The 23,662-nt window shown below is 41.1% G+C and overlaps 1 protein-coding gene across 2 annotated transcripts; it reads right to left on the reverse strand.

The window, feature by feature from the left end:
• Nucleotides 1–693: 693 nt before the first annotated feature.
• Nucleotides 694–22,459, reverse strand: LOC118125473 (lysosome membrane protein 2). Of its 2 annotated transcripts, XM_035184081.2 has the most exons (13): nucleotides 22,010–22,459; nucleotides 14,564–14,721; nucleotides 13,373–13,520; nucleotides 13,014–13,205; nucleotides 12,800–12,891; nucleotides 12,133–12,252; nucleotides 8,043–8,221; nucleotides 5,420–5,538; nucleotides 4,848–4,921; nucleotides 4,694–4,745; nucleotides 3,847–3,999; nucleotides 3,641–3,682; nucleotides 694–3,321 (listed from the first exon to the last, which is right to left on the reverse strand). In XM_035184081.2, exons 1-13 carry the CDS (start codon nucleotides 22,130–22,132, stop codon nucleotides 3,211–3,213), a joined length of 1,563 nt encoding a protein of 520 aa, XP_035039972.1. In that variant the 5' UTR covers nucleotides 22,133–22,459; the 3' UTR covers nucleotides 694–3,210. The 2 variants fall into 2 exon arrangements, with proteins under 2 accessions (XP_035039972.1, XP_035039973.1); XM_035184082.2 differs by lacking the exon at nucleotides 3,641–3,682.
• Between the last annotated feature and the right edge of the window lie 1,203 nt (nucleotides 22,460–23,662).

The following is a 23,662-nucleotide window of genomic DNA, read 5'->3' on the forward strand; positions in this document are numbered from 1 at the left end:
TAATACAGCAACTGCCAGTGGGAAGCATGCCAGGTCAACTCTATCAGTTTCCTTACCGCTACCCCAATGAACTATTGCTTTTAGTTTATCTCTGACTGATCTGTGGAAATATTGTGTAATCACCTGAGGACCTAAAGAAGATAAAACGGCTTCGCACAAGAAATAGATCTCCTCACTTGCACAATAATCCACATCCTCACTATAATAACAACAACAACAACAACAATAATGTATTAAAATGTAGGGTAACACTAAATAATAATTTTTAAAACAATTTTTTATTAACTCGAATGATTCTGCATCCTTCTAATATCTTTCATGTCCCAGTTCTTTTTTTAAACCGCACTTAATCACAGAAATCATTAATAATATATCCAGAATCAAACTTACGCAGCAGTAGAGAATGTCTGATGGTGCAATACTGTGCTGTATGTAGCACATCTTTGTTTAGGCCCATGTAGGCTGGACTTCAAGCTGAAGCTGGGAATTGTTCTATGTCCGAACATGTCATGTTGATTCAGGTGAGCTGATGAAACTTGATCAAATCTATAATTACTTGAAAAATTACTTAAATTATGTCATTACAACACAGTAAAGACTTTAAACAAGTATCTCTCACTACCTTTCCTATGTAATCATATGGATTTCTAACAGCTATCTCCCAAAAATGAGCATAAATGATGAAAGCACACATTTACTGAAACTACTTTTATTTCTCGTGCACACAGTTAAAACGGTATTAACAGTCAAAGCTTGAAAAAATGGCTGACAATCAGAACAATACGTGATTTTGAGGATCATTTCTGAAAGTACAATCTGAAATGGTATGGCACAAAATATTGCTGTGTACAAACTGTAGTCTGCTTTCTGTGTTTTGGTTTTTATCAGTGTAGCAAAAACAATTCATCCTATTTCACCACTACATTAATATTGAGTTATACTGTGTGGTTTTTTTTCATCATCAAAATTACTCATGTGAATTTATTACACTACTTTATGCACTCGCAAAAGAATTCTATTCTCATTCAGTTTTATTATTGTGCATACTTTTAAGTGAATTAAAGTATACGTCGAACACAAAACAGCAAAATCACTCGAGGAAGCAAAAAGTCTCTCAGTGAAACATTTTTACAGCTTCTCCACTATTGTTTGCAGCTGAAGTAACTTGTTCAGAAAATGTTCCGACTATAAGAAGAAGCGGACCTCATCACAGTTCAAATCACAGTTCAAAATGCGTTTTCTATGGCAGCTGAAGTGTGATATATTCCGAGCGAGACAGCTTCGGCTCTGCTCGGCGAAAAACAGTTCAAGCAGAGTGATGTCAAAGTGCAGTTTGATGCTTTTACTACGCAAAAGCTTTAAAAAGATTTCCATGCACCATTTTCGTTTGGCTGGAACAAATGATGTGCACTTGAGGGTAGATCTGTTGTGTTTGATGTGGTGTTTTCTTTTTCACAGAATATGTGAAAACCATAAAGGCAAACGTGACACAGTAACACTGATTGTTTCCAAGGCACAGTAACAGCATTTCTTAATATTGATCAATCACAAGTTTTTGACTTGCTATGGCTGGACACATGGAAGCTCCTGCAGTCCTTCATAAACGCTGTAACAAATTCAAAAGGGTTGAGTGTCTTATTCCGCACCAGAGATACTAGTAAGGCCACAACAACAGCATCATAAAAGCACATGTCTTGAAACGATAATAAGCTGAATTACACTTTGATATGGCGACGACAGCTAGTGTACGATACTGTCGTGTCAACACTTAAATTCAGAATCATCCTGTTGTACTCAGGGCTTCCAGATGATTGTGATATGGCACTAGGAGACAAATTTCTACATTAACATTTACAAACAAAAAGAGAAGGATGTCTTATTTTACAACAATTTAAGTATCCAAAATATACAGCGTTTTATCTGATATTCATTTCCCATCATACAGTGAGAGGAATGTGAGCAGTTCAGGACATCTTGGACTGTATATACACAAACACACGCCGCGCTCCGAAGGGTTTTTCAGGTACGGCTACAACGAAGTAGAACGCACATATAGAAAAATAATAGTGAGCCAATAAAATGTTACGTTGAGGCTGAAATGAAAGTGAATGATAGTAATACTGGATTGATTTAAGAGAACACATGCTGCATGTGTTTCCCCTTTCTCTTGCTGTGACAATATCAAAGCAGAGGCCCCCTGAGAGTGAGGTATGATATCCCAAAAAACGAAACATTCTGGATCTCATGACCGTGGTCCCAAATCACCCTCTATGCCCTGTTGTGTAGTCAGTCAGTAAAAGCTCAAAGCAAGACAAGAAACAAATGTTGGCAAACAGAGAACGAGGTGAGGCTAGAGTATGAAATATAATCATCCCACGCCTCAGGTTATAAAGGGCGTGTGTCGTTTGTTTAGGACGGACACAGCTTGTGTGTTCTCCATCAGAACTGCGGCCGGTCGTCGAGCCTTTTACGCAATCAGCAACTGATTAAAACCCAACAGTGAGAAGTACTGTAGCCTGTCACACCCAATATTGAGTCCTAGACCTTAGGCAGTTCTCTATGAGTACAACTAAGTACATACGGCACTGTAGGTATCAGACAATAGACTGCAAATAAAGATGGATGACGTGTCGCCACTTTCTCCCACTATCCAGAAATGAAGCCAAAATATCCTGGATAAGAACAGCGCAGTAGCGATTGGGGGCATGGAGCTGCAGTAGCACACGCTCGACTGATCAGTCAGTCTCAGCTGTCAATCATAATGTTTCAACCAATTTTATAGCGTCAAATAGCTAATTTAAACCAAACTTAACAGAAAAGACTTGCAAAACAAACACCAGTGAGATAAGAACGACCTAAAATGACAGAAATCCACTTTTTAGTTTGGTACATGTCACATCCACTCACATGGAGGAGGCGGTGATCTATACTGCAGCCACCGGTCAAGAAGCTCTGGCTTGGTTTCTGGGGAGCCGTCATGTCTTCCATCTTTATATAAAGTCTATATTTGAGACTAAAACTACCTTCTGCCCTCTACCCCCGTCCTGCCCCGAAAGTAAAACAAACAGATTTCCAATTATAAAAAGGATTTTGACGTTTTTTCCATGGTGGATTTTTTTTCTCTCTCCAGAAAACCCAAATCTCTATTTGTAACTCTGAAGATTGTCGATGTACAAAGCGTCTCTCTAATCATCCCCTCCGTCCTTCTGCTCAGGCTTGTGGGTCGGCTTTAGCGGTCAAACCAATAAAGGTTCCATTTTGGGAATCATCCTTTTCCTTGTCGTTGACCGGAGAGCAGGAGGTGTCCTCTTCAGCAGTGGTCTGTAGTTTTAGATTGAGAACAACAAACAGTATTAGAAAGATCAAGGATGAAAAAAAAGCAACATTAGAAGTCTCATCTCACTTGAGCTTTGGAGATAATTAAAAAAAGTCTATGTCCTTGAACAGCTTATATTTTTACAGCACATTGTGTTAATGTGTTAAAACCAGACACGACATTTCATAAAGATGGAAAGTCGTCTGTCTGCAAACTGAAACATGGGATTCAAGATGCACTAAGACACATAACTAATACATCAAGTAAGACATAAGTTTCAATTAGGCAGAAAATAATAAAGATAAACAAAGCAAAGTAACTTACAGCATATTGAGCCTTGGTAAACACAATGCGCTGAACTTCATTCTGCACAGAGACACACACAGTGGCAAATACACATGCACAGGGCCATTAGTGTGTGGTTAAAGCAACTGAACGAGTGACACTAAAATGAACACTAATTACTTATTAGAAACAAAGCCAGTAAAGTGTAAGTCGTTAAAGTGAAATGAGGTGAAGAGGTGTGTTACCTTCTGCCTGCGGTCGAGGACGACGAGGACGACGAGGACTAAGAACATGATGACACCCAGGCCCACGATGATGAGTGGGAAGTTGGACACTACATTGACAATAGTCAGAAGCTTGTGTACTCTCGCCGCGGACGCATCGTCTATGACCACACTCTGTGTGTTAAAAGACAAGTCCACAGATGCATCATTAGGTAGGATAAGATAAGATAAGATAAGATAAGATAAGATAAGATAAGATAAGATAAGATAGGACAAAACACACTATGATAAAATAAGGCACGACACAACATGATACAATAAAATAAGTCTGGACAAAAATAAGATAAGATAAGATAAGATCAGAAAAACCTTTATTGATCCCTATAAGGGAAATTTGATTATAACAGCAGCCCAAGTTCAGAATAAACACAGGAATTACCATGCCGTGGTTGTACGATTCCGCCAACCACTGTAGTTTCGTTCTACATACATTTTTTCCCAGATTTATATAAGGCCACTGTGACCTCTGACCTTTGACCACTGAAATCTAACCAGTTCATCATTGAGTCCAAGTGACAACTGGTCAAAATTTGAAGTGATTCCCCTCAGTAAGACTCAGGATGTCGAGTTCAAGAGGCCAAAAACATGCTTTGTGCGGCCACTGTGACCTTTGACCGCTGGCACAGAAGCAAAATAGGTTTGGTTTGATTCTGAAAAAACAGCATTATCATTTTGGAAAGATTTTCATCAACAAAAACTGGAATAACTCTTTAATATTTTCTGCATAAGAACAGAAAAACTAACTGATGATGCCCCAGCAGTTGCAGGACACGTGTGTGCGTGTTTCAGTGTATTTGATGTCTCTTACCTCATTGAGGAACATGACAGGGAAGATTATGTCTTTAAAGCCTCTTGTTTTCCTGTTGTGAGGGAAATCAGTGTGATGCCGTCATACATTAAACAGCACAGACTCACACACAGAGTTAACAGTGCTCGGCTTGTGTTTGGGTGCAGATACTCACGGGAATCCAGACATTCTTTGGATCAAGATGTTGATCTGTGCTCTCTTGTTTGCACGTACAATCACTCCAGTGGTCTGTGGGCAAATAATAAGCATGTGAAATAAAACAGGAAACTTAATAAAATCTAGTAGTGGAACAGAATGAGAGTATGAATGTACTCAGTTTATGTGACTGTCAAGCACAGACTGCAAATAAAGATGGACAACGCGTCTTCCTCCCATTTTTCAGAAAAGAAGCCAAAGTATCCCTGATACTAGCTCTGCCATCTTGTGCATTTGGAGTCTACGCAGTAGCACTCGGTATGGATCATGACCTATACTGCAACCAACAACCAGGGGGCGATCAAGACACTTTGGCTTCATTTTTGGGGAGCTGTCATGTCGTCCATCTTTACATACAGTCTACGGTCTTAGAGTAAAAATGAGGATATTGATGACAACAACGCAGATGTAGTAGTGCTTATATGCCACTAGATGGTGTAGCAGTGCATCTAAATGCAGGAATGTTACTAATCTGAGCTGCAGAATTAAAAGCGCTCCTGAGGCCGATCACCTGCGGCCCGCTGACCTTACCGGGTTGAGGTCCAGGAACGTTTGGTGATGCTCTCTCTGTGGGGACATCCCCTTGATGGCAGCCGCATATTGATCCTCTCCCAGGTAGAAGTGGGGAAAGGAGGCGACTACTGGGGCACCTGCGTGAGGAGGAGAGGGAATTTAGAGGAGAAAAAATATCCCCCTGAGATGAATAAAAAAACGAAAGTGACTTTCACGAGCCACAACAAAACTCACGTTGTCGACTATGACAAATTGCATTCTTCATCCTCTGTGACACTTTAGCCCCGTCTTTAATTACGGTTTGATGAAACATGAAAAAATGACTGTGACAGGAGGGACGTGAGCTGACTCCTCACGGTACAACTCATCAGTTTGGCTAATTCACATATTAATCAGTGATAATTCTTATGTCAACATACATATCATCACGTAGCACCCAAACAATACTAAGATGTAAAGCAGGGATCATCAGAACCTGTAGAAGTTTCTATAATGTGCTTGTCTTGTTCAAAAGGGCATCAACTAACTACTGTAGGGCTGTTGGAATGAACTTCGGACGGCAAATCGGGCTCCGTCGCTGATCTGCTTTGTGTCGTCCACACAGCAAGGGCGGATTCAGAGGCGGGGCCAGGGGGGCCACTGGCCCCAGCTAAAATCTGATTGGCCCCTGTCCTGTCATTCGTCTTTTTTACAATGACAGTGTAAAGAAGCGAGCGAGACACACACATACAGAGAGAGAGAGAGAGAGGAAAAGAGAGCGGGCAGCAGAAAAAACTGCACTTCAATGGATGTATGGACATATTCTACGGATATATACATTGCAACTCTTTTGAAAGGTGCACTGTCGATGGTATGATGCCAAAATGATTATCAACACATCATTTTCACTCTCAATTTTAATATAATTCCCACAATAGAACTAATAAGAAATGAAATTCGAATGGAGAGAGAAGATTGACAGCCTTAATCTACACAGTCTCACGGAGAATAAACACTACGACGGAGCGACTCAAATCCTCCCCTGTCCCTATCTGACACCAAAAGTTTCACGCTTCCTGCTGATCTTATCAGGACACTTCAGAGGCCTCAAAGAAAGTCCCCGGGATAAGATGACGAGATATAAACTGACCTTCATCTTGAGGACACGAGCTGGGTTCCTTGAGGTCGATGGAAATAAACAATGAACCCGGTTCTGTCACAAAACTAATTAATGACTCCTGTAAATTTTGCTGAGTTCCTTCCACATATTGTCAACAGGAGACAAATTGTATTTCTACACTATTGTCTTGGTCGCGATAAGCAACAGTACGGTCGATGAAGACATTTTTGGTTCCACTTGTGCATATTTTGGACTTTAGTAACTCTGATTGTCTGTGGTCCAGCTTTGTGTGTGTGTGTGTGTGTGTGTGTGTGTGTGTGTGTGTGTGTGTGTGTGTGTGTGTGTCAGCAGCGACAGCAGGGTCAGACAGTGGCACAGTTACGAGGTGGTGGTGCTGGTGCTGTTGAAGTGGGGCAGAGGTGAGCGTTTTCCTGCTCCCGTGTTTGGCAACTGACGTTCGACAACAACATTGGACAGCCGGAGTCAACTGAGAGGCTGTTCCTGTTACGACCTTCAAGGTCAACGTAGGGCAAAGACACACACGCACACATATTTGTATTGCCGTACTTAACAGCACCATTAATCACTGTGTTTACTCCTAAACACATGAAAGCCGCACTTAATCTTCCTCACTCTTTAAATCCACCATGCTTGTCTTGACCTATACAGGTCGGCGCTGTGATTTTATTTTTTAATGAAAGTTTACCAGTGCCTGAGTCTCTTTTTAACCCAATTAACTCATGAATACTTATCTGAACTGCAGCCTTTGCTTTCCGCTCGTTTCATTACGCTATGAAAATCAGCTCGCACGCACTAATGCACCACGTCTGTTTTAATCACCGTCAACCATTTGTTCACGCTGTTCTGCAATGAGCAGTTTGCACTTGTCAATTTGACCTCAGGTTCAAAACAAAACAATAATTCAACACTAGAATATGAGACGTTACAAGCTTCTCTTGATACCCAAACAAACATAGAGTAAAAAGTTCCTACAAAGGTAATAAAAAAAACAATTAATCATTATTTTAAGTACATGTAGAAAACATGTTAAAAGTGCCGGTACTGTTCTATGAGAGGGAACCTGAGGACAACTGTGAGGCACTGAGACAATGCCTGGTCATATACCAGGCCAGAATCAGGTGACAGGGCTTACCGCCCCCTCAGCTACCAGGCCAGTCATGGTCAGATGGCGCCAGAGGTGTGGAGGGAGCTGTGTCACATGGGTCATTTAAGGAGTATTAGCAGCAATGGTGAAAGCAGGAGAGAAAAACTAAAGGAGGACTTGTAAGAACTACCGTGTCGCAGGTTATCTGTTAAAAATCAAAAGTAAAGAACGGAACAACAAATATCAGGAATCTTAAGGCGCTTTCAAAGTAAAGTTGTGTTTTACATAAAAAAGAGTGTGTGGTCTTGTGTAGGATGCATGAGATAAGGGAGAGAGGAGAATAGATAAATCCTGAGTTGTGTCAACAGAGACTGTGTGTGGGAGGCATGTGGAAGTGCGATAGAGGGAAAATATTTTTTGTAGAAGCTGACATTTACCTTTCCGACAGGGGCTGACTTTAAGGAGGCCCGTTCCCAGGCACTCGTTAGGGGTGACACAGAAACCCTCATTGGCCGGGTTCTCCTCCTTGCTGGCCAACACAGAAGGCGGTGGCGTGAAGCGGTACGCCAGGATTCCCTTCACCTCCACTTCTTTTTCAAACTCCATGTAGATCGACCTGGAGACAGTTCAACAGTTAAAGATTAATTCCACTGTTTTACATGCTTTTTATAGTCCTGCAGGCATTTGAATAGCAGGAAGTCTGATTACATGGACACCAATAATCTGACTACTGACCTTATTCTGAAGAAGACACTATTCTGATTATTATGTTTACATGAGTTGCTAATCGAATATTCCATTCACTCTCTGAATTGAAAAACATTGAACACTCTATGAAGGAAGACGTTATTATTATTATTCGAATTTAGTTAAAATATCTGTATTTTAGTTAATGATTTCATAATTATATTGCTAACATTTCCTGAACTTAACTTCCCTGTTGTAAATAGTTTTACTCTGTTGAACTCTGCACTTTTTTATTGATACAAATTGTGTATCACAAGAAAGTGAACTTTTGAACAAAGCCCAGCCTCTCTGTTAACACTCAAGATGTATGACTAAATTCTAAAATACTTAATTAATAGTGTGGGTTGATTTTGAACTTTCCTTTTGTACTGGGAGTGGGAATACAATTTTTTTTTTTAATTTGTTGTGTTTTTACAGCTTCCAACAGAATCCCATTACTGCGAGCTGTGTATCTGCTGCTCTGTCCTGTCAAGGGGATCCCGACAGTTCTCAGCGAGAACAAAGGGGCCTATACAGCGTCTGCCAACTGGCGGGGAGGACTCGGCTCTTAGCTACGCAGCCCACCAATTGTGCAACAATACTGTAAAGACCTTTCCCTTGACCTTCGCTGGAGAAGCCAAGTCAAAAGACTGATGTGTTTCTTCACCAGAGCAGGACTGAGTGCCTCTACCTTGTGCTGCCAGGCATGAGAGACTTACAATGTCAGGTAATGTCAGAAAAACAAAGCAAAAAAATGCTTCTTTTGGACGTAAATCACTTCAGTGTGTAGGGGACAAGATTCGGAAACAGCTCAGCAGATCAGACAGGTGCAAGGGGACAGGGGAGAGATGTAAAAATGTACATGTAGTATGAGTAATATCTACAGTTGTAAAGTTTGCATTATAGCAGAAGCACATTGGTCTTTGTTGTTATCATGATTTAAATTTTATGCATAAAACCTTGTTTTTGTTGTGACCTTTAGTGTGTGTTTTATTTCATTAATTTATTGTCTTTGCAATTAGCGTTTTAAGTCACAAAAACTGAAACTTCGACGCATTCCAAAGTGCTGATTTTCAAAAACAACGGTTTCTGTGTATCTGTGTATATCATGTGAAACAGAGCATTTGGAAATGGATGACGTCACCGCTTACTTTGCATGTGCCCCGTGTGGCTCCGTGAAATGAGCACAATGGCGGCTATATGCCAGTTTCTCTCCATTTGGTTCGCAATGTAAGGTCGAATTAAAAGTTTGCAGCTGAATAAATAGCGTTCTTCTCTAATGTTTGCAAATCATTGATTGTAGGCTTTATCGCCACCTACTGGCCCGACATGCTCATTTGAAAGATTTTAATCGTTTTTTGCGAACCTTGCCTGGATGGAGATATTTAGTAAATTGAAGGTTGGGTGAAGTCAGATTCTGTTTTAAAACAGAGGGGAAAGGTCTGTTCTAAAACATATATGTACTAGTGTGAACAAACGCCTGAGTCTTTGCTGTTTGTTTTGACTTGATCTTTTTTGAATGACAGAATAAAATCTTGCTTCTGTTTGAAAAATTTGAAAACCAAATTTGAAAAAGATCACGCCTACAAGAAAATGATTTACATGTGGCAAAGACACCTGTCTGCAATACGTCAAAATCTTGAGGTTTGTGTCTCAGCTGTCTGTAACATGGACACAGACAGAAATTCTTCTCGCACCGTATGTGTCCTGCAGATCAGTCCCAGATGTCATCAAACTAAACACATGTTTCAGCGCTGCTCTTACAGGGACAGAAAATCCCCGTGTCGAGCTGTGTGTGTGAGAGGTGAGCACACATGACTCCGTTGAACTCTTCAGATAATGGTAAAAAGTACAGGAAACAGGAAAGCTGCCTTCTGCCTTTAGTCACACTAGCACCGACAGCAGCGATGAAGCCACCAGGCGATGGAGAAGTAGGTGAAAGTGTTCAGCAAGCATGTGGGAGAGGGGTTTTTGAGACGCGTCCAATCAGAGTCAAAGGCTAAAACCAGTCCAATGGATTCTTTCCATGCTAAAAAAGAAAAGGTTAAGATGTCCGCACGGAGCTATTTTATTTAGGTCAAGGTCATTTTCTAAAGTAGAAGCTCTCACCATCAGCAGAGTAAAGCCTGCCCACTTATTTCGAAATACAGCTTATCCTCCCAAAGGAAATATTAATCAGTTAGTTGTCGTGTGAGACACATTCTCTTTAACCTTCCAGCTTTCATTGAAGATATCCTGACAACTCACTTTAAATCTAAATGTCCTCATGAGCATTGGAGCTAAACCTGTGTGGGAGAAGTCCTTCTGAGAGGTTACTTCCACACTTGAACAACTGGGCGGATGCATTCAGGCCACTTTACAAGAAAAACATGATACAAATAGTTTGTTACAGCTGCTCGAGGACAGAGTCTTCTGCAGCCTCTCTTTCCCACGTAATGCACTTGTTGGCAACCGTAAAAAAATTCAAACTCTAACTGCCACTTTTTTCATTCTGTGAGCCTTTTCATTCTGTGAGCCTTTTCATTCTGTGTATACTGGAAATTTGCATTTAAAAAAAAAGACCTTATAATATAGGCAGCAAAAGCTTCGGTTAGAAAACACAGGTCACCTGTGGAGCTGTTTGTAAGTGAGCAGGATGTTATGATTAGAATCCATGGGATCCAAAGCCTTTGAACATACCATACCAGATATGAAAGCCCCCACCCCGCTCTGTTGGGGACAGTCCAACATTTTTTAAGTTTAGGTCATGTACCAGATATAGACATCACTTCAGAACTTGTCACCACACCATCCTCAGGTAAGATGTTATGTATGGGCCACGAGGTCACAGCGGGACAAACACAATGCAAGTGGAAACACTAGAGCCCGATCAATGGCCAATATGAGTTTGTACAGAGCTATTTACATTGTGTATATTTGTTAATATGCACCGATATCTAATATAACTTTTATTTTACAGACAAAATATAAAAATGTGTCAGCTGTTGGAAATATTGTCGTTATGTAGTTTTCTCCACAAGAAAGTGTAGTTTATTATTATCACTATTTCTGTTTTAGATGTTTACAATGATCGATACAAACTTTACAAAGATGTGATTTCATGTTTTTAACGAAAGAAACGTTTATTTTCTTAATTCAAGTTCTATGCATTTGTTTTCGATATATTTGGTTGTATTTGTGTTTTCTTTTTTATTTATCGATATTTATCTTAAAGTTTATGGCTAAGCTGGAAAATATCAAGCATAAATTACATTTCTCTGTCAAATAACTGGCCAATTAAAAAAAAAAATCATATCCCCCAAAAATCCATACAGTCTATGGGCTGGCAACTTATATTAATGGATAATCCTTATGTAAATATTATTGTAATATAATACTAATATTAATGTCAGAATGCTGAATTGATGATGTTTAGTAGGTTATTATTTACTATGTTCGATGTCTCAGCTTGCATACTCTCATTTGCTAATTAGCACAAAACAGCACAGATATTCTGACGGGATTCGGTCGTAAATCAAAGTATTGGAAAAAACGTTTAATTCAGGTTTGCTGGTGGCGCTAGGGGAAAGGTCCAAGGGTCACCGAAGTCATTGAGATGTATCCACTGCACATCATGGACATCTGAACCAGATTTCACGAACCAAAGAGGCAGCCCGGCCGACTGACCAACCAATAGTGCCATTCCTTGAATCTACTGTATATCGCTCACGTGGCTAGGAAGAGTTTAGGATTATTACTATGACCTGAATGTCTTCAATGTTGAAGTGACCCCGGATGAGACCCTGTGGTGCTGAAGTGTACCTGCAGAGGTCTGGGGTGAAGATGTAAATACGTTCATTCTTCTCCAGCAGGGGATGGAAAGCACTTCCATCAGATCCATTGATGCTGTTGCTGTCGTCAGTCTTCCAGAACGTCAGCTGGCTGCAGAACAACATTGTGTCACAAACATGAGCGTCTCATATCTTTTTAAAAATTGCATCAAGAGAATTTTTATGCCATAGAGTTAACACAGAGTATCTCTCTATGGGCACTGGCGAAATGCTTCTCAGAAATCTATGCTGCATGTAAAGCAACAAAGGTTTTTTTATCAGGTTAAAAGTAAAACTCCCTCTTATCAACCCCATCTTAATAACAGCAAATTACAATGTTTTGCTGATAAAAGATGTATTCATCTCAAAGTTGTTTCCCAGGAGTAGGGAAGCGAATTGCCGCAGGGGAACGGAAGCCGAGGGAACTGAGACAACAAAATGGGCTAGCAAAGGTCACTTTAAAAGCCATTATTAAGGCATTCCAAGTATTAGGATGTCCTGTGTTCTGTGCTACCAGCCCACACGAACAACAAACTCAGCTGTAACTGGCAAAAAGCAGCAGATTTGAGAAAGGTTTTAATCCAAAGGTTACCCAGTGACGTATCGTCAGCGTGGTTGAAGACAGGGAGTGTGTTTGTTTGAGGGTGCGACAGTTCTACCTTTGACCTTTCCACGTTTTGACCCGGCCATAATCCATGTAGTTCTGCTCCCCGGTGTGGTAGACAAACTCCCCGTCGTTACTTCCGTTTTTCTAGATAGATCCGAACATTTAAGACATTAAAAAAACCCTCATACATCTTCTTTTTTCGTAAGCCATGAAAAAAACTGCAGCTGGGGTTGATCAGCTGGTGTTATTTGTGTGGGTGCACATGCCTTGTGCATGAGGCCAAAGACCTTCTCCACGTCAGGTGAGGCGGCACTGACGCGGGCCAGCAGGGGATCTTCGTAGCCCCACAGCAACTCATCCACGGTGCGTGTGGTGAAGAAGCCAGTCCCAAGGGAGTTCATCATGAGCGACGCAACGGACGATTTCCAGAAACTCACCTTCGCTTTGTTCATCACGGCCTAGAGACGGGAAATGGAGCAGAGTGGTGCAGGAGACGTTAATGCAGGGTGACGTGGGATTGAGGAAACCAAATGCAGAAGTAAATCATGCAAGTAAGAGAAAACACACTCCACTTTCCCCCACTTGGACGTGCACTTTCCTCTGTTTGTTTAAGTTCACGACTCACCCACGCCGGGATGTTGACAGTGGTGATCTCATCCACAGCTGGATCCCCAGCCGACCTCTCCCGCAGGAACACAAAGCTCTTGGTATTGTACGCAGACACCATCGTGCCATTCTCCACCATGCTCACATTGTCCTTGTACCTGTACTCCCTGTGCAAACACAACAAGACATAAGATTCATTATGTTTTTCTGCAATTGTTCCCGTCACAGAGCAGTTAAAATGAATTTAGGTTAATATCACAGCGTCATTAAGTTTAACTGAGCAGCAGCAACTTTCATTTAGCTAAGCTGCTGATAATACTGAGCTAAAGGCAAAAGCTCCCGAGCGCCACCCAACTCCAGACAGGAGTAGCAGACCTGATGATCACACTGCTGCAACCAATCAGGCTTTAGACTGAGTCTACCTAAATAATATATGGACACAGAAATACCAAAATAAATACATGTAAAAAATATGTAAATAAATCAATAATAAATATATGTAGAAATACAATATATAATATAAACAAATGAAAAAATTTATGTAGCCGTTAATACATTAATCAACTAATAAAAGTATAAAGAAATCGATACATGTAAAAAATCAGTTTTGATGAAAAATATATATAATATATATATATTTAAAAAATATATGAATGTACATATCAGCAACCTATTTATATGTTGTAGTTTTTTTTGTTTTCTATTCCACTATGGCCCTGAGGGTGGGGGTCCGGGGTGACCGTACTACTTAAGTGTGTCTGTTTTTGTTATTTGTTCTGTAACCTCAAAACCTATAAATAAAGTATCTGGGGAAAGGATTCACATGACAGACAGAACAGGATGTGGGAAACCTGCCATAAATACACAGCTGTCTGCTCTGATTGTGACTGAACAGACCAGAGGGTGGAAGCAAAAGAAGCAGCAGCTGAGGAGCAGAAGCTGATGTTCCCACAAAAGTTTGTGGTGTGTTGCAGATGTGATCCAAACCAGAAGACATGAGAGAATATATACCTTAATGAATTAGATAAATTGGGTACACGGAAAGTTATCTCAGAAAAACAGAACTTTTTTTTTTTTCAAGTGAATGCAATACGCTTACGTAGATATTTGACGACATGTTATAGATTTTGAAACCGACAAATTCCACTCGAGACACGCATGTGAACCGGTGAAACTTCTGCGTGTGCAGTGATGAGCACTCGCGTCCTACCTGTATGTGTAGGGTCCAACCTGGTGGACCTCTGGCTTGGCCCCGGTCAGGAACTCTTCCACATTGGTCACGTTGAAGAAGAAGAACTCCATGTAGACCGGAGGGGGAGGGGTTTTCCATGACTCAAACACACGGCTGCCCTCAACCAAAATAAGCTCCTGTTGAGACGTAAAGAGAAAATCGATGCACATTTAATTCAGCTACATTAACAGGAATTTACTTGTGTTTTCATATGTTTGTTTGATAATTCGCCGGTTTATGCAAAAAATACACAACCAATTTCCATTTCATTTTGTGGAGGGGTGGGGCCCTATCTTATAGATAGGGGACTGACATTTATTTATCCACAACCTGGAGCTGGATAAGCAGCAGAGGATCAATGAATGGATGGGAAGATAAAAAGCAGTTTAAAAAATAATAATCAATTTAAGGTCCTTTAAGGATTTTTGCATCAGGTCACTTTTTTACACATTTTTCTTACATCACATGGGGAAAAAAAACATTTTACTATCTACAACAGACTAGGAATACGTTTTTAACGCCTTTGAAAAGGAAATTTAATTAATTAGTAGGTTGGAACTGACTTTTGCATTAGTCAAGTCTTTCTCTCGCATTGTCACCATTAAGCGATGGTGTGTTAAAAAGGTGCCAAAATCTTGGCGAACAGCTAACACGTGTTTGGAGTTTGGAGTCTCCACAGTCTGTTCCGAGTAAAAACAAGCCAGAGAACAAAAACATCCTTGGGGGGTCACGGAGGGGAGAGGCTGTCTGAGATTAAGACAAGCGCATTGGCTGCACACATGAATGGTATTAGGGGGAGACCCTTCCACAGTGGCATTGTCAGTGGTTGCTACTGACAATGGGCTACATTGGAGGTGGGGGGGGCGCTGACAGATCATGTGATGTGGAGAGCTGCGTGCCCACTGGCTGCACGGGACCGCGACCTTAATCATCTGAGCCACATTCCTCAGCACCAGGCGTTATGAGGCCCCGATAGTGAAGCGCAGGCACAAACTTATAATATCCTGCTTCATTGCACATTATGTCTCCACAGATATCACCGCCTCTGGACAACGACGCCCTGATTCGACCGCAGGAATCTTCCGAGACTCTGGAAAACAGGGAGTGAGAGAGACGCAAGATGGGGGCAAGATTATTGGCGTTAGCAACAAGACACACGAGGAGGAAATCTGGCGTTGGCCTAATTGTGTCAGATTTGTGTTAAAGTTGAAAGCAAGACTTCTACATGAAACAAGCCCCTGAGAGACAGCCAACCAATGAGTGCCATCAGTTCAGGGCGCAGGACCCCTCCTCCTCCGGGGTCCCTCATACTTATTCAGAGACACAAGTTTAGCTGAGTAGTCAAGGACAATAAAGCTGTCACCTTGGATAGAGGAAGGGACAGCGTGGTCTTTCTATGTCATCCTTTTCATGCTTCGGACTGCTATGGCAAACCGCCCAGCATGCTGCATGAAACCCCGCGTGGAAAACAGGAACACAGAAACCCTCTCATCTCAACGTTTACACCACTCCCCACATGAAAACACATGTAGCAGGTGAATAAACAAATACAATATGCTACCTCTTTGATGTGGAGACGGGCTAACACATAGACGTGAATAACACTGGGAACAGCAAGAGGCTATTCTTCAAATCCTCCGGTCGTGGTGCACAGGCTTTGCATTCTCGAAACGGGTTTGTCTCAATAACAACAGTTTGGTCCAGAATGAAAAATCATTGACGATTGAATGAAATTACAAAAATAATTTAATGCTATGAAATATGGGACAGACATTCATGGTCAGATGAGGACGACGGACATGAACTTGGTCAACGCTGTGTTTTTCGTGCTCATCACTAATTGTTCGCACGGCAACAACGATGAAGATAGTTAGCATAACACCTGCTAAACATCGGCATCTTAGCATTGTAATTGTCAACATGTTAGCAAGCTGCAATAAGCATTTAGCTTAAAGCTAAATTTGGCACAAAGCATACTTTCTCTTTATTAGAGTCTTTCACCATCTCTAAATGACCCAGAGCATCTTTTTGTGTATTATGTTCTGCAAAAAAGTGTTCATAATTGTGGACATCATAGAAGCTCTTCAGCCCCTCTGCAGTGGCCCCCTGTACAGTGCTGTGCATGTTGCGCATATCTTTATGCATCAGCCGGTCAGTGACTTACCGGCTGCCTCTTATCAGTGAAAACACAGAGTTTCTCTGGTCTGGACCTGATTTCACTTTTTGTTTTAATATTTCGTCAATTAAAATATGCGTCACATCTTATTACGTCTACGGCCCGGCTTTTTTTTTCCTGCGGATGGCTAATCTTGAGTTTCCGACCCCCGGCCTCAGTAGGCTAACCATGGATAAATCCAAAAAAAGAAAAGTCGGTAGCTATATGTTTTATTTATTTCAAAGTGGGCTACTTCTTATTTTATACATTTCCCACAAATATGGGGAGGACTCAAATAGGCCTGCATAGTTCTGTGTTTAATTTATTTCGAAGTAGGCCTACACATGCCAGTGTATTTTGCTCTCCTCTTCATAAGAGTTTGGTGTTTTCCTTTGCTGTAACAGGTAAAAATAGCAATAAAATGTCAAAAGTTTTCTTTATTGTCGCTCTATAATTTCATGAATGCAACAAACTATAGTTTTTATAGTATAACTATATATAAAACTTTATAAGCTGTGTTATCAAATATGTTTTGCGGCTCCAGACAAATTTTATTTGGGGGAAGAGGGGGCAAAATGGCTCTTTCGATAGTAAAGGTTGCCTACCCCTGGTCTAAACTAACTTTAAAAAACCTAAAAATGTTTGGGTCCAAGTTAAAACTCTGAACGAGACCTTGCAGACAACCAGCGAGGGGCCACTACCCACCACGTCTCGTCTACATGCAAATATTACCAAATTCCTATTCGGGGCCAAGTCGTTTTTCACCATCACCTCATCAGCAGGTCGTTGCATACTGACCCCGCTTGACTCACATGGAAGCTGAGCGGCGGCCAATCCAGACACTTTCCCAACAAACCAAGCAGTGTGACAGAGATCCTTCACACTGATGCAACCGGGGTCAGGCAGTAACTTGATACGGCTGAAATATATATTACACTGCCAGGACAGCTTATAGCTAAGTGTACCTGCATGGTATCACTGTGCATGTGTTTCACACCCATACAAACTGTATATTTTACTGTTTTTCCTTCACCTCAAAATGCACTTTGACAATATCCCGTAATAAATACTCCTGAGAGGCGGGAACTACTTTCACAAATCTGTGCTTGGGACCTAGATCCTGTTTCCCTGACCCTGTAGATTTAAACTATGTGGAAACAGTAGAGCTCATACCTCGCCAAGGCCCATCAGTCATCTTAAATTCAATCAAGCTGCACCAAATTTCACACACTCATAAATATCATGAATTATTTCCTGTGAAATTCATGAAAATATCATCTTACAATGTTAAAGACAGTGTAAAAAATTACTGTTCTGGATCCAGCACAAAATTGAATGGGTTCTTCCCCCGATCGACCACATCCTTCCACCAGGTTTCGCAGTAATCTGTCCAGTAGATTTGACACAATCCTGTTTACTAACAGACTAACTATCAAAACAGAAGGGCACTTAGAGATAGCACACCTCCACCAAGGCCCAACAGTCAATCTTTACTAGGATCTGCACCACATTGCACACACTTATAACTATAAACGTGATTACATGGTCCTACGTGTCAAAGTACAAACTGCAGCAATGATAAAATCAACCACACATCTTGGTTACACGCATAATAAAACGACTGTTTGTCTATGCGGCCGCCTGTACTGCTGCCTACCACTGCATGAACTTCAACAGCATGACATGTTTAAACAGTGGAACTGAGGACGCCAAGGTCGTGACACCAGCAGCATTTTCTCATGTTTGAACACATGTCGGGGGAATTTACGCCAGTCCAGATGGTTTCTTCATTAAACCGCCAGATTCATATTATTACATTAGAAATGTGAACAAAATAAACAATTTTTTAGAATTAAAAGAAGGTTTTCTCTTTTCTCCATTTCCTTAAACATCTCTATAAAGTCAGGTTTTCTTAAAATCGCTGTGTCCTCAGCATTACGACCAACTCCCTGCACAGGAAGACCTTGAGAATAAGTTTCCTGACCTCTAAAGTCAATAAGCTTCAGATAAAAGCCATTTGATACATGCTAAGCAAGTTTGATAGGAAAATAAGGATGAAGGTGTGCCATATGATAATATTGAATACGGGCCAACAATGCACTTTTTTTTCTCTGTTATCAAAGTTAACTGAACCTTCTGGGAGCGATTTGAACTTCACTATCTAAAATACTGGAAATCCAGGAAACCTCTGGAAGGAAATTTACAATGATTAGTTTTAAAATAGTAATAACAATAATAAACTTTACCTATATAGCACCTTTCAAAACTCAGTTACAAGGTGCTTTGCAAGTTGAAATAAAAAATGTAAGTCAATGAATAGGAAACAGTTAAAATAAAACGATTAGAAACAAAAGCGTATGAGCTAGTAATCTCTGTGAATGAAAAACAATACAAAGTGAACAGAAGGGTCCATTGCATGTTTATTGATGCTGAGCAAATGGTGCAAACAAACGTTCATTGATTCCTGCACGTCTGGAGCAACTGACAGCTGCAAAAAGAGTGTGACCTGCAAGAGAGCGCTCATGTTAACAAATTTAAATGTCCATTCATCAGGTTAAAATCAGTGATGAAGACAGCTCCACCGCTCCTCCTCCCACGAATAATGTGAAGCACCAGCAAAGCAGAAGGCCACAACTGCATCATATTCACCCACGTGTCATCAACCACTTATCACCAAAAGCTCTTTAATCTCGTTGTCAGTCAAAGTTGACATCTTCGTCAACTTCCTCGACGTGCATCACACCTTTTTTTTAAAAATATTTTTTCTCTTTCTTTTTTTTCAGTTTGACATCCTTGTTGTGTTAGAAATGTCTTGAACACGCCAACTCGAGTTCCTGTTGTGTTCTCACATGCGCTCTCACTCAAATATTTCTTTGCTTTCAGATACGACTGAAATAACTCTATTTTCCTGGGATTTTCCCTTGTAAAATGTCCAGACTTCAGTGCGTATCTGAAAGCAGCTAAGGTGAGGCTTTGTAAATCCTGCCATAGCCTGACTTAATTCAAACTGCATCTTTGCTACATGACATAAACTCCCCATGAGTTCAGGAACTCAGTCATGTGCTGATTTGCTCTCAGCAGTCGACTCAGCAGCTTTTTCCTTTGACATGTGGTAAAAATACCAACCAATACCAAAACAAGCAATTCAGACCCAGCCCTTCACTTATTCTTATATGCCTATGAACCGAGTCCTGTTATAATGACAAGTAGTGAGGGCAGAAGCCCACATCACTGGCTGATCAGGAGTCCCGGATTGACCGTCTGCTGGGAACAGAGGAAGTGTTTCAACACAAGGTCACGCATTATGTTGAAAGATGCACTGTGTCTAAATGGGTTATCAAACTGTGAGAAAGAGAAAGTCTGGCTGCACAGTGCGGGTCACTGAACCCATGACCTTTCCTCCTCCATCGGAGGGAAGTTGAGCTACGTGTAGGAGCAACACACTGTCAAGTTCAATGACAAGTCACAACACACAGTTGCAGAGCTACACGATAATTCATTTTAATAAACTAAAAGTTTGTTTTGCTGCGGCAATTCATCTCAATCAGTATGTTCCCACAAAATAATCAACTTTTTTTTGTATATTTTGATCAAATCTTTTCAGTTATTTGTGAAAGGAAAATAGCAAAATGCCCATGTTTTCTGACTCCAGCTTCTACAGGGTAGAGCGGTCGTCAGCAATTGGATCCCAGTCTTCCTCATCTGCATGCCAAAGTGTCCTTGGGCAAGATGCTGAACCCCGAAATTCCCCTCATAGAAAAAAAAAGTGCTGCTCACAGATGCAATGTATGAATGTGTGTGTGAATGGGTGAAGGGCAAACTGTACTGTAAGGTGCTTTGAGTGGTCATCAAGACTAGAAAAGCGCTATATAAATACAAACCATTTACAATTCGAAGATTTTGTTACTTCCTTTGTCATATATCATTATACGAGCTGATTATTGTTAGATTTTGTTGAACACAAAAAGACGTCATCTCCAGCTCTACAAAGCCAGAGGCATGTTTTCATAAATCTTTACAGTCTAAACGTGAATTTTTGATTTTAACCGGCTGACTGACTGATCAATAGTGAAGATTTCCGGTGGGATCTAACGTCTCTGTATCCTAGTGAGTGTTAGAGGTTTGCACTGAATACAGCCACACACCTCCAGCTTAACCTACTTCTTTGCAAACAGTACATGGTGCGACTGGGTGAGGAACACTGCGCAAACCTTATTAGTGCCACCGTCTGATAAGGCAACATATGTAAATACTACATAATATGCAATGCTTGGGTTTCCAGGTGGATTTCAGTAGAACCGGTTTGACAACTCACTTTCGAGAGAATAGCTGTAACTCGCCTGCACAACAATCTACATGTAAACAGATTGATGGTCTATTGTAGAACCCTCATAGGCGACTGACTTTGCTGATAATGCCTTATTAACAGGCACAACCTGATTTATTAGTAAATTGAAAACCATGGTACGCAATGTTAATGACTCAGTAACACATGTCGTGGATAACAATAACGATTATTATTGCAATGTAAAAAAAATCAATAGCCATACAATAGCAAGTCCAACATATATCAATATATTGATTATGAACTGTGTAAGCATTGTGAGGGGTACTAACACAAAATTGATCGACCTCAGATTTTATAACTAGATTTTGTTGGCCATATCGACCAGTCCTATAGTCTCCATAGAGAAAAAAGAATACGGGCCAAGTGTCACTGGAGTTCACCAACCTGCTTTTAAAATATGATTATGACCTGTATCTTATATGTCAATGATTGTTCATATCTGCTTTCTGTTATTTGTAAAGTGTCGTTGAGCATTGTTGTCAGTGGTATACGAACAAAATGTATCACTATTATCTTCATTTTCAACCTGGTAACTCAAATACTGTTTGTTAATGAGAAATAAATTATTTATCAACATTAATAACCCTATAAATTACAGCCTCTGACGCTTTTATGAATGGTGCCTTATCAGGAAGTTGAGCCATACTTTTAGTTGTGTCATTTTCAAAGAATATATTGTAGGAAAATGGATATTTGGAGGTTTTTAAATTGGTTGTAGACATTTTAAGACGTCACATTCAACTCAATATTTGTTTCAGGCTTTGTTGTTTAAAAGTCAATTGAAAAGGAATCCATCGTTCTCAGCAGTCCGTACTCGCACACTCAACCTGTTCTCGCTTCATTGAAAGAGCGGATGCATGAGAGCAGTCACACGTGAGGGTGAACTTTGTCTGTCTGTCTGTCTGTCTGTTTGTTTGTTTACCTTTTTGAGTCGGTTGTCCATCACCGTGCGGAAAGTCTGCAACACAAACAGACCGATGCCCGTGATCAGCAGACCTGCGCAGATGGTCCCCACCGCGTAGATCGCGCAGGACCTCCGTGTCATGGCTGCAGGTGCTGCACGAGACCCTCAGAGGACGGAGGAGGATTTGTCTTCAGTCCTCAGACACCGATTCGAGAAGGCTGAGAATGAACAGCTCTGATCTTCGGTTTATTTCCCTGCTGCTGCTCTTTAGTTGAAATAAAGTTTGTCCAGTGTTGTTCGAGGAGCAGCTTTAAAAGAAAAGTGCCGATGGGAGTTGTTTGCGTAGTTCCCGAGTCGCGCAGGGCTGCGTGTGTTTGCTCTGGGTTAATAATGAAGTAGTGCACCACGCGGTTCCTACACTCAGTCTCGAGCGGCGACCCCCGAGAGCGCGTGAACGGTACATATAGAGCCGCGCCGTATTTGTAGCGGTCCTGCAGACGCACCCTCCCGCCGAGCGAGGGAAGCGCTCATTGGTCCAGAACAGTGTGCTGAGGGAGTGACGTGGTGGGGGCAGGGGGTGGGCTGGGTTACTCATGTGGGGGGTTATTTGTAACGCAAAACAAAAATGAGAGAAAGAACTGTGCGTGAGGTCATGACTGAGAAGGGGGAACCAGCCTGGCTTATACACTGAGTCATACACTTATACCAGCTGAGTTGGAAATGTATAGTTGTTTTTAGTTGCGGAAATACATGTGTGCCACATCTGGTTGGGGACACTTCCCTGTCAGCTCTTTGGTTAGTGTGGGTTAACACTTAGTATTGTGTCAAGGTCAATCATTATAAATATCAAACACCAACCTACCTACCTACCTACCTACCTACCTACCTACCTACTTACCCACCTACCTAGCCTAACTGGATTTAATATAAATAATTGAGATTTTTAACAGTTGGGATTTAACTTGATTTAAAGTTTGAGTGGTGTGAGTATGGTGTGATTATCTTAGCTACCATTAGTTGTAGCCTGGCCATCATATGAAGACTCTCAGGGACAAGTGTCTGTGGAACTCTTAATCTGAATATAACAGTTTACATTTAATCTGGTAATTATATGGGTGTTCCCATGGGGGGGGGGAAACGGACACAAAAGTCAAGGCAAGGAATCAGTGGGAGTCGAGTCGCGAGTGCTCTCTCTCATAGTCAATGTGTCATCAGTTGCTGCCACATCTAGATAGAGATAAATGTGTGACAAATGTGACTTCACATTGAAGAACTCCAAATATCAAGCACATTTACTCAAGTTCTGTACTCAAGACAGGCTCAAGTGCAGTGTTGAGGTATTTCCATTGCCTGCTACTTTATACTGAACATCAGAAAAACTACAGGTTACCTTAAAAGCTTGTAAAATATAAAACATTGTTCAGAGCAGTGATTCCTGCCCATTTTGGTTTGTGACCTTGTGCCACATTTAAGATGTCTCTGAGTTGCAAGGAGCCTTTAAAACGGCTTTCTTGAAGACAATAGATCAGGCGGCTTAATACCAATGCTGGCCACTTTGACTCAATGTGACCTGATCTTGTAAGTAGTAAGTTAACAGGAAGTCAAGTCATTATGCTGCAGACGTTGGCTTTCTTTGGAAAAGGATATTCCATCAGAGTCAACCACAAGGCT

The sequence above is a fragment of the Hippoglossus stenolepis genome, chromosome 18 (assembly GCF_022539355.2).
Source record: "Hippoglossus stenolepis isolate QCI-W04-F060 chromosome 18, HSTE1.2, whole genome shotgun sequence".
NCBI lineage: Eukaryota > Metazoa > Chordata > Actinopteri > Pleuronectiformes > Pleuronectidae > Hippoglossus > Hippoglossus stenolepis.

What these genes read in the sequence shown, in the direction of transcription:
- LOC118125473 (XM_035184081.2), bottom strand. Translation starts at nt 22,132, where the DNA reads ATGACACGGAGGTCCTGCGCGATCTACGCGGTGGGGACCATCTGCGCA. An exon ending in AAAACGTGGAAAGGTCAAAG is followed by an intron (nt 12,253 to 12,799) that starts GTAGAACTGTCG and finishes GTTGTTCTGCAG; the next exon opens with CCAGCTGACGTTCTGGAAGA. An exon ending in TTCACCCCAGACCTCTGCAG is followed by an intron (nt 8,222 to 12,132) that starts GTACACTTCAGC and finishes AACTGTCTCCAG; the next exon opens with GTCGATCTACATGGAGTTTG.